The sequence below is a fragment of the Octopus sinensis genome, linkage group LG30 (assembly GCF_006345805.1).
Source record: "Octopus sinensis linkage group LG30, ASM634580v1, whole genome shotgun sequence".
Classification (NCBI taxonomy): Eukaryota; Metazoa; Mollusca; class Cephalopoda; order Octopoda; family Octopodidae; genus Octopus; species Octopus sinensis.
In genome coordinates, this window is record NC_043026.1 from 13381942 (window position 1) to 13394005 (window position 12064).

General features: G+C 40.6%; 2 protein-coding genes across 3 annotated transcripts in view; both read left to right on the forward strand.

Moving 5' to 3' along the window:
- Positions 1 to 12064, forward strand: part of LOC115226502 (zinc finger protein 664-like) — a 31584-nt gene that overhangs the window by 12750 nt on the left and 6770 nt on the right. The gene's annotated exons all lie outside the window — the stretch shown is intronic.
- The window catches only part of LOC115226531 (acid sphingomyelinase-like phosphodiesterase 3b), a 20131-nt gene continuing 12800 nt past the window's right edge, over positions 4734 to 12064 (forward strand). For both annotated transcript variants that reach the window (XR_005004325.1, XM_029797531.2), the window contains exons 1-2: positions 4734 to 4910; positions 11047 to 11278. Coding sequence is in view for 1 of the 2 variants with exons in the window: in XM_029797531.2 (XP_029653391.1) it covers positions 4808 to 4910; positions 11047 to 11278 (335 nt within the window). In the remaining variant the exon portion in view is untranslated. The remainder of the gene's footprint in view (positions 4911 to 11046; positions 11279 to 12064) is intronic.

Here is a 12064-nt window from a genome sequence, read left to right on the forward strand (position 1 = left end):
AAAGGATGAAAGGCAAAGTCGACCTCGGCGGAATTTGAACTCAGAATGTAGCGGCAGACGAAATACCTATTTCTTTACTACCCACAAGGGGCTAAACACAGAGGGGACAAACAAGGACAGACAAAGGGATTAAGTCGATTACATCGACCCCAGTGCGTAACTGGTACTTAATTTATCGACCCCGAAAGGATGAAAGGCAAAGTTGACCTTGGCGGAATTTGAACTCAGAACGTAAGGGCAGACGAAATACAGCTACGCTTTTCGCCCGGCGTGCTAACGGTTCTGCCAGCTCGCCGCCCTGTGATACCAGCTCAGGTGAGATTCCCAATGCAGTTTCTGAGACTAAGATTCCCTTCAAATGAGTGTGACTACACTAGAGAGAAAGGTGGCTTTATTATTTACTTCTGCTTGCAGTGACATCGCGACTCATTTCTACAGATGAGAGAACTGTAGCAACATGAAATAAAGCATCTTGACCAAGAATAACAGCCCAGTCCAGGAATCGAACCCACTACCTCATGATTGTGAGCCCGACGCTCTAACCACTGATCTATGTGCCTTCAATGTGTGCTGTAATCTTGTAGTTTATAAGTATGTCTTGGGAAAAGAATTATGTGTCGTTAAATTTCATTAACCTTAATTGTGGAAAGCAGTTTTATTCTACCAATCTATCTTTTTTTTTTGTTGAGGAATGTCATCACTTGACAACCGGTGTTGGTGTGTTTATGTCCTTTTAATTTAGAAGTTTGATAAAAGAGACCAATGAAATAAATACTTGGCTTCAGAAATAAGTCCTGAGGTTGATTTATTTGAAAAAAAAACCCTTTCAAGGCAGTGCTCCGACATGACCACACTCAAATGACTGCAACAAGTAAAAAAATAAACAATAAAAATAATAAAGATTGAAGAATTAAGTGTGAGATTTGTTATCTCTTACCACTTAGATTCTTGACAAAATGCTCATTGCAAAATGTAAATTAAAATTTAATTTTATAAATCTCATGAAATTGAAATTAAAGTTTTTATAACAGTAATATTTGTTGTGTGGTATTTTTTGGACTTTTGAAATTATTATCTGGGTGTCAAGAGCACCATCCCAGTGTGATCGTTGACAGAGCAGCCAACTGGCTTCCGTGCCAGTGGCACATAAAAGGTCACCATTCGAGCATGATCGTTACCAAAGTCTCCTTACTGGCACCTGTGCTGGTGGCATGTGTAAAAAGATTCGAGCGAGGTCGTTGCCAGTACAGCTGTAATTTTATTCAGCTGAATACACGTCATTGATTGGTTGAAATTACCGAAATTTGAGAATTTTAAGGTGAAATAACTTCATAAATATAAGTTTTTCTCAAAAATGCTAAGAGTAAAAGATGTTTTATATGACACATTTTACCAGTGTCCGAAGATTGAAAGTGCTTAGTTACACAAAATTATTTTTTAAATCTGTAGGTCAAAAGATAAAGATCATGAATTATCTGTAGCTTCAAGATTTTAATGATGTGGTTGTTTATTTTTAGGCTGGCATTGTAGGGTCGGTGTCAGAAGCAAGATCTAGTCAGCATATTCTACTATAGCCTTCGGCTGACCAAAGCTTTGTGAGTGGATTTGGTAGATGGAAATAACTTTGTAAATATAAGTTTTTCTCAAAAATGCTAAGAGTAAAACATATTTTATATGACACATTCTACCAGTGTCTGAAGTTTGAAAGTGTTTAGTTTCAAAAAAATTTTTTTTTTAAATCTGTAGGTCAAAAGGTAAAGATCCGAAGACGCTTGCCAAAAGTGCAACACAGTAGGACTGAACCTGGAACCATGTAAATGGGAAGCGAACTTCTTACCACTTAGCTATGCTACACTGTGTATGTATCTATAATAATAAACATGAAATTCTGTCTGTTTGGGATCCCTGTATCTTGTCCTGCATTTGTTTTACATAGACATATCTATTTGGAACCAGGATGATCCTGGGATTGAAAATCTGCCCTTCTTTTGGTTCTTGAACATCCAGTATTGGGATCAGATTTAAAAGCATTTGGGTTGCTATTTCTAGCAAGTAAAGCTTGGCTGATTCATGCCAACTTGGTTTGCCCACAAGAGACTTTTAATTATTAAAGTGTATTTATTTATTTATTTATTTTCACTTGTTTCAGTCATTTGACTGCGGCCATGCTGGAGCACCGCCTTTAATCGAGTAACTTGACCCCGGGACTTATTCTTTTGTAAGCCCAGTACTTATTCTATCGGTCTCTTTTGCCGAACCGCTAGTTAACGGGGACATAAACACACCAGCATCGGTTGTCAAGCAATGCTCGGGGGACAAACACAGACACACAAATATATATACATATATACGACGGGCTTCTTTCAGTTTCCGTTTACCAAATCCACTCACAAGGCTTTGGTCGGCCCGAGGCTATAGTAGAAGACACTTGCCCAAGGTGCCACGCAGTGGGACTGAACCCGGAACCATGTGGTTGGTAAACAAGCTACTTACCACACAGCCACCCCTGCGCCTATATATATATACCATATTCTGAGCGCCTTGTTTCCCTGGGCATGGATTCACTGAAGCTCTGGTGTCTGGCGACGGACTTGGTAAACACCCACAAGGTTATCAACCACCTCACCAACAACAACACTGAACACCTTTTTGATCTCCATGTGTCTAACATACGTGGACATGCCTACAAAGTCAGAAAACAACACAGCTCCCATGACTTTCGGAAACATTTTTTCACGCTCAGAGTTGCTGAAGCATGGAATAAACTGCCTGCGTCAGTTGTTGACTGCCATGACACTGCATCCTTTAAGGCCCTCATGCTTTCCGAAATCCGCCGAAACTACACCTGATTATATATACACTTTAGATGAGTTGTAGTGCACCTGAGCACTGTACACAATTATTATTATTATTATTATTATTATTATTATTATATATATATATATCGGGAAGGTTTACGAAAATAAACAAAAGACGAAGGCAGGTGGAGTACAAACAAATAATGTATTAGTATGGTGCTCAGGAATAGAAATAAAACATGGCAAGAAAGTAATCATCATCATCATCATTTTAACGTCCGCTTTCCATGCTAGCATGGGTTGGACGATTTGACTGAGGCCTGGCGAACCAGATGGCTGCACCAGGCTCCAATCTTGCTCTGACAGATTTTCTACAGCTGGATACCCTTCCTAACACCAACCACTCCGAGAGTGTAGTGGTTGCTTTTATGTGCCAGTCAGGCGGTACTGGCAATGACCACACTAAAATGGTGCATTTTACGTGCCACCGGCACAGGAGCCAGTCAGTGGCCCCGGCAACGATCATGATTGGATGATGCTCTTAGCACTCCACTGGCACGGATGCCAGTTATATGGTGCTGTCCTCAAATTTGATTTTGATTTCACTTGCCTCAACAGGTCTTTGCAAGCAGAGTTTAGTGTTCAATGAAGGAAAGGTACACATAAGTTGACTGGTTACACCCTTGGCATAGGCCATGAGATTATGGTCTCACTTGGCTTGCCAGGTCTTCTCAAGCACAGCATATTTCCAAAGGTCTTGGTCACTAGTCATTGCCTCGGTGAGGCCTAATGTTCGAAGGTTGTGCTTCACCATCTCATCCCAGGTCTTCCTGGGTCTACCTCTTCCACAGGTTCCCTCAACTGCTAGAGTGTGGCACTTTTTCACACAGCTATCCTCATCCATTCTCGCCACATGACCATACCAGCACAGTCGTCTCTCTTTGCACACCACAACTGATGCTTCTTTGGTCCAACTTTTCTCTCAAGGTACTTACACTCTTTTGAGTATGCACACTGACATTACACATCCAATGGAGCATACTGACTTCATTCCTTGCAAGCTTACGCATGTCCTCAAAGCAGTCACAGCCCATGTTTCACAGCCATGTAGCATGGCTGTTCGTACACATGCGTCATACAGTCCACCTTTTACTCTGAGCAAGAAGCCCTTTGTCACCAGCAGAGGTAGGAGCTCTCTGAACTTTGCCCAGGCTATTCTTATTCCAGCAGCTATACTTTCAGAGCATTCACCCCCCAGTTACTGACTTGGTCCCTTAGGTAACAGAAGCTATCAACTACTTCTAGTTTTTCTCCCTAGAATGTGGCAGAAGTTGTTCTCTGCACACTTTCTTCCACATACAAAAACTATCTTCCCAGTTAGCCTTCCTTTGATATTGGTGCACCACTTATGTGTCCATAGCTTACACTGGGTACATTTTATAGAGTTTCTACCTACACCTTGCCTACAGATCGAGCAGGGCCATCTATATGTATGTATGTATGTACACACACACACACACATATATACTCTCTCTTTTACTCCTTTACTTGTTTCAGTCATTTGACTGCGGCCATGCTGGAGCACCGCCTTTAGTCGAGCAAATCGACCCCGGGACTTATTCTTTCTAAGCGTAGTAGTTATTCTATCGGTCTCTTTTGCCGAACCGCTAAGTTAAGGGGGCGTACACACCAGATTGTCTTCTAGTTTCCGGCGAAACTACAGAAGACATCTGCCCAGGGTACCATGCAGTAGGACTGAACTCGGAACCATGCGGCTGAGAGGTAAGCTTTTCACAACACAGCCACACTCGCGCCTGGGAATATAAAAGTGTTTTAAATGGACAAAAAGAGAAAAAAAAAAAAAATGGAAATCATTCGCCAGAAACTCATCTGTAGTTATTTCCCTTACACCACGCACAGTTGCCAGCTTTACTGGCTAGGTGTCTCTGGCGACAATCACGTGATACACACCCGTCCGTTTATAAATACCCTATTTACTGTTGCTAGCAATGTTGTCCAGATCTTCGCTGTTGACCCTTGTGACCTTTATCGCCTTTGACCCCGTATATTGTTTTCCGCTGACCTCTTCCTTCCACCTTCAGAAAGACATAGGTAAGTCCGGACGCTTTGTTTATGTTTAATAATGTAATAGTCGTAGTAGTGGTGGTCATGGTGTTTAGCGAATGCGTTGTTGAGCTTCGCAGCCAGGTCAGGCCTCTGACGAAAAGACGTTCCAGCTGTGGCCCTCCAAACTTTGATTTTTCACACACAGTGCATCGAGGGTCATACCATTCAATGTGTACCTCCATTATCTTAACTAAAAGTGGATTTGGCTGCTATTTCCACCACATATTGTGTAGAGAGGTCACCCTCGCTAATGCTTATGCACATACGATTTAAAAGGGTTTTGGTTGGTGGTGTATATGACCCTAATATACGAATACTGTGGTTATATTGGGGCCCCAAGATCAGAGGGAAGTGATGAAAGGCAATCGAAATTGCAACATGATAACTGCAACTGATAATAACAGGGCTTAATAGGGTCCAATAGTAGTATACGATTTAAAAGGGTTTTGGTCGATGGTGTATATGACCCTAATATACGAATACTGTGGTTATATTGGGGCCCCAAGACCAGAGGGAAGGGATGAAAGGCAATCGAAATCGCAACTCATAATAACAGGGCTTAATAGGGCCCAATAGTAGTATACGATTTAAAAGGGTTTTGGTTGGTGGTGTATATGACCCTAATATACGAATACTGTGGTTACATTGGGGCCCCAAGATCAGAGGGAAGTAATGAAAGGCAATCGAAATTGCAACATGATAACTGCAACTGATAATAACAGGGCTTAATAGGGCCCATCCTAATCTATTTCCGATATGTAATTAATTGCCCTGTTATTCGGACAACGAACAACCTGGACATTGTTACAAAGGTCGCAAAAATGTCAAGTGGTATCAGGAAACCAGGACGGGCTTTTGTGGTCGATTGCAGGCTTGCGACACTGCCTGTGTTGATAGCAACGCTGTTGTTTTGTTTACGTCTCGCTTACACAAACACATGCATACACACAGATAAACATAAATAATTAAATATATTACATATGTACATTCGTTCGTACCTACCTATAGAGACACACGCACACACGGACATATATGAGTGCCCGCACATATACACATATATACACACATGATAATTGCTTCATCTTGACATAATAGACGTCCCATCAATACACACACATCATCCCCCATCCCACAGCACAATCCCTTCGTTGATGAGCCTTCGGATGACTTTTAAGACCAGCTGTTAACTGACCTAATATTATGTATGTATGTAACGGGAAGGTTTACGAAAATAAACAAAAGACGAAGGCAGGTGGAGTACAAACAAACAAATATATTAGTATAGCGCTCAGGAATAGAAATAGAAAAAGTCTTTTACATTTCGAGCCTACGCTCTTCGACAGAAAGATTCACAGAAAAAATCAAGGAGAGAAAAAAATTAATATAGATATATATATATATATATATATATATAATATATATATATATATATATATATATATATATATATATATAAAGGGAAAGTTTACGAAAATAAACAAAAGACGAAGGCAGGTGGAGTACAAACAAACAAATGTATTAGTATAGCGCTCAGGAATAGAAAAAGTCTTTTACATTTCGAGCCTACGCTCTTCAACAGAAAGATACACAGAAAAAAAAAAAAACAAGGAGAGAGAAAAAATGCGTGTAGGAGCTGTATGTATGTGTGTGTATGTATGTATGTGTGTGTGTGTGTGTATGTATGTGTGTATGTATGTGTGTGTACGTGTGTGTCTATGTATGTATATATGTATGTATGTGCGTGTGTGTGTATGTATGTTTGTGTGTATGTATGTATGCATGTGTGTATGTATGTATTTGTGTGTGTGTGTGTATGAATGTATTTATTTATTTATTTATGTGTGTGTATGTATGTATGTTTGTGTGTATGTATGTGTGTGTATTGTTGTTGTTAAGGTGTTGATTGTCAGTATGCAAGATGGAAGAAGAACGGCGATCGAAGTTCAAGAAAATATATATTTTTCCGTTTGCTTTGTAGAATGTCTTCTTGCCTCGACGGACAAATGTGTGTTTGTATCATATATAAAAACAATAGAGTTATCTTTTCTTGTATGTTGTTGCTGGTTAATTATTTGGTCAACTGCTAAGATGCCCGACTAGGAATTAGAGGAAGACAGAGTGAACGTTAAGTGTAGGCAGTCGATAAGACGATACCTTCGTGGCGCCTGGCATTTGAAACAGCAGTGGTGTTGTGATAAGACACTGCATCACGGTTGACATTGTCACTGGGAAGCCATCTCTCAGATGAATTGTCTCACTGACTGGATTTTGCCTGCGGTCGCCTCTCTTCTCATCTCCTTTTTGCCAACTAGGTTCGCACTAATTTCTTTTATTTGCCAATACACGGCTAACATAAAAGAAGCCCGTCGTTTGTTTGTTTGTTTGTTTGTTTGTTTGTATGTATGTATGTATGTATGTATGTATGTATATGTATGTATGCATTTATGTATGTATGTATGTGTGTAGGTATGTATGTATGTATGTATGTATGTATGTATGTATGTATAATGGGAAGCTTTATGAAAATAAACAAAAGACGAAGGCAGGTGGAATACAAACAAACAATTGTATTAGTATGGCGCTCAGGAATATAAGTAAAACAAGTCTTTTACGTTTCGAGCCTACGCTCTTCAACAGAAAGATACACAGAAAAGAAACAAGGAGAGAAAAAAAAAATGCGTGCAGAAGCTAGCGAATCAATATATATAATATATATATATATATATAATATATATATATATATATATATGGCGTTTCCGTTTTCGTTTCTGTTGATTTTTACGTCTTCTTGTGGTGTCCTGTACGTATATATATTTATATATGCATGTATATATACATGTAGATGTCGGTACGTACATATATGTTTGTATGTATGCATATATTTTATTTATTACACTATATATATATATATATATATAGTTAATCCAAACATGAAAGCACAGAGAAAACACAACAACGCAAGGACGTGGAACAAATATAGTATTATTGGACGCTCAGGAAAGAAGGAGAGTTTTAACGTTTCGAGCAGAGCTCTTCGTCGGAAACATAGGAGAAGGAACGATCCAGAGAAGGGAAGACAGAGGAAAAAAAATCGCCAACGGTACACACGCGGTCATGCATGTGTGTGTTTGTGTGTCTGTGTTTGTCCCCCTATAGCATTGCTTGACAACCGATGCTGGTGTGTTTATATCCCCGTTACTTAGCGGTTCGGCAAAAGAGACCGATAGAATAAGTACTGGGCTTACAAAAAATAATAAGTCCCGGGGTCGAGTTGCTCGACTAAAGGCGGTGCTCCAGCATGGCCGCAGTCAAATGACTGAAACGAGTAAAAGAGTAAAAGAGAGTAAAGAGTATAGAGGGGGGAGGGGCAACACAAGGACAAAACAAAAACATTATTTAGGGGCTGGTGTTGTACATTGGTTAGTCGGGATAAAAATCGGATACAATGAAATCAAAAGAAGGAATCAAATGAATTAAAAATAAATGATAATATACAGTTTTTTTCTGGATTCATGTTCAACCCGTCGTTCCTCACCCCCCCCCCCGCCGTTTTCCTCATTATAATTAATGTTCTTTACATAATTGCAGTGTCGGTCCAAGGCTGATCTCGCTGCCATGAGTGTCCTCATAACTAGCTCCTTAATCCAGCTAAAGTGTGTTTCGCAAGCCAATAAGGTCTTGTTCAACTTCCAGTAGCCAGATCCCTGTCTATGGACTTTATATGTACCCTACACTTTTTACTCGATTTTTTCACAAAACCTTTTGTAGCCTTTCGTCCTGTTTTGTCCCTTTATGTTTTCAAATCATATTTGTCAGCCCTTGTGGCCAATAAAAAGAATTAATTATTATTATTATTATTATTATTATATATATATATATATGTGGAGGCGCAATGGCCCAGTGGTTAGGGCAGCGGACTTGCGGTCGGAGGATCGCGGTTTCGATTCCCAGACCGGGCGTTGTGTGTGTTTATTGAGCGAAAACACCTAAAAGCTCCACGAGGCTCCGGCAGGGGGTGGTGGTGATCCCTGCTTTACTCTTTCACCACTCTAAAGGCGGTGCTCCAGCATGGCCGCAGTCAAAATGACTGAAACAAGTACAAAAAAAAAAAAAAAAAATATATATGTATATGGAACACACACACATGTATGCATATAGATTGATAAATACCTACCTACCTGACTGGCAATCCTTCTATATTAGTATACAACGTCATCACCCTCACAACTTTCTCTCATGACATAGATAAAGTGGTTTGGCTGAAAAAGAGAGAGATAAATTACTTTGGAGTAGAGTTCAGGTAAGTTCAGTACATAATATCAATGAATGACAGATGAACTAAGTTTACAGAATCGTTGTCGAAATCAAACTTGGTGACTGGCATCCGTTGCTAGTGGAGCGCTAAGAGTACCATACGAGTGAGATCGTTGCCAGAGCAACAAGCTGGCCTTCGTGCCAATGGCATGTTAAGCACACCATTCGAATGTGATTGTTACCGCGTCGCCTTACTACCACTTGTGCTGGTGGCATGTGAAACATTCGAGCGAGGTCGTCGCTAGGGCCACTGGACTGGCTCCTGTGCAGGTGGCATGTAAAAAGCACCTTTTGGGCGTTGCCGTTGCAATGATCCACCAAACTGGCCCTCGTGCCGGTGGCATGTAAAAGCACCCACTACACTCTCGGAGTGGTTGGCATAAGGAAGGGCATCCAGCTGTAGAAACTCTGCCAGATCAGATTGGAGCCTGGTTCACCAGACCTCAGTCAAATTGTCTAACCCATGCTAGCATGGAAAGCAGACGTTAAATGATGATGATGATGTTTTCATTAGCTGTTGCAGAGTGAACTGACTTAGTGGACTGGATGAGTTTTATAAATAGAATGAACCAGTAGACAGTTGAGGACGATCTGTGAGAGTGTCAGTTTTGTTATGGATTCTGTATTGAAGTATCGGATTGTTATTGTGCAAACGGTTATAATAAGATAACCGACTCTTGTTACATTGCTTATTTGGTACTGTGATATATAATAATAATAATAATAATAATGAAATTATTGTATACAGTGCTCTGGTGCACCGCAACTTGTCAGAAAGTGCATATAAAGCCTATGCAGTAATGTACAAGTGTCTGGAAAGCGAACAATGTATGAGTCAGATACATGCTTGCGTGTGTATGGAGGGAGGAGAAAATCAGGTGTAGTGTTGGTGAATCTCAGAAAGCATGGAGTTTTGAAGGATGCAGTGTTCCGACAACTAACAACTGATGCCGGCAGTTTGTCCATGCTTCCAGCAACTCTTAGCATGAAAAAATGTTTCCGAAATCATGGGAGCTGTGCTGTTTTCACTTTGTAAAATGTCCACGGGTGTTAGACGGGTGGAGTTTGAAAAGGTGCTCAGAGTTATTGTTTGTAAGACGGTCAAAAATTTTATGGGTGTCTGCGTATGCAGTAATGTACAAATGTCTGGAAAGCGAACAATGTATGAGTCAGATACATGCTTGCATGTGTAAGGAGGGGAGAAAATCAGGTGTAGTGTTGGCGAATCTCAGGAAGCATGGAAGTTTTGAACGATGCAGTGATCCGACAACTAACAACTGATGCCGGCAGTTTGTTCCATGCTTCAGCAACTCTCAGCGTGAAAAAATGTTTCCGAAAGTCATATTGTTACACACACACATATCATCACTGATGATATAATAATATTAGCTTACAGCTGTTTCTTTGTATGTGTATGGGTGTATGCATTTAAATCTGTCTATCTCTCTGTCTTTGTCTCTGTCTATTCATCTGTCTGTCTATGTATCTACCTGTCTATCTACCTGTTTGTATATATATCTAACTTGAAGGCAGCGAGCTGGCAGAAATGTTAGCGCGCTGGGCGAAATGCTTAGCGGTATTTCGCCTGCTGTTACGTTTTGGGTTCAAATTCCGCCGAGGTCGACTTTGCCTTTCGTCCTCTCGGGGTCAATAAATAAAGTACCAGTTACGCACTGGGGTCGATGTAATCGACTTAATCCCTTTGTCTGTCCTTGTTTGTCCCCTCTACATTTAAAGAAATATATATATATATCTAACTACCTGTCTTTTCTCCATCTCTCTCACTCTCCTACCACCACCAAACCAGGCACAATATGGCAGGTGACCGACTTTCACCTGGACGTCAACTACAGCACCCATGGTGACCACACCCAGATGTGCCACAACTACGCTTCTTCTCCGCATCATGATCACCACTTCCAGGACAACCTCAGTACGTATGGCGACTACTCCTGCGATTCACCCTGGGCCCTTGTTTCATCTGCCGTCAGTGCCATGAAGAGCATTGAAGCATCTCCGGACTTCATTTTATGGACTGGGTAAGTCATTGATATGGTAGACCTACAGTTAACCTTTCAGCCTTTAAACTGGCCAGGTCTGGCCAAAACAGTCTCCCTGTTTTATGTTCAAACTGGTCAGATTTGGCCTCTCACACTAACCCAACAATGTCTTTGTCAAAATACCACACAGCCACTCCTACACACACATATGAGGGTGTGCTGAAAAGGTCTTGTCTTTAACCCTTTTGTTACCATATTTATTTTGAGATGCTCTGTGTTTCTTTCAGCTATTTTGAATATAACAATGAACTTAGGAAAATAAACTGTGACTAAGGTTTGGTGGAAGATTTTAATTCAAAACTTATGTAAACAAGACATTTGTACTATAGAGCCAGAGCCGGTTTCAGCCGGGTTGGTAATAAAAGGGTTAAGGGTGTCACAAAAGGCCTGAGTTTTTTTTACAAGGCTTAGAAAAACTGAAAGTCCGCTGCAATAAAATCTTAATTAACTGGTCTTCCTGTACTTTTTTTTGCCCAAAGCCAAGAACTTTTCAGCAGCCCATGGCTTTGGGCAAAAGAAAGTACAGGAAGACCAGTTATACATATATACGACAGGCTTCTTTCAGTTTCCGTCTACCAAATCCACTCACAAGGCTTTGGTTGGCCCAAGGCTATAGTAGAAGACACTTGCCCAAGGTGCCACGCAGTGGGACTGAACCCGGAACCATGTGGTTGGTAAGCAAGCTACTTACCACATAGCCACTCCTATGCCTAAATATAAATATTTAATAATAAAGGAGTGTGATTATTTCCATGAACTATATAT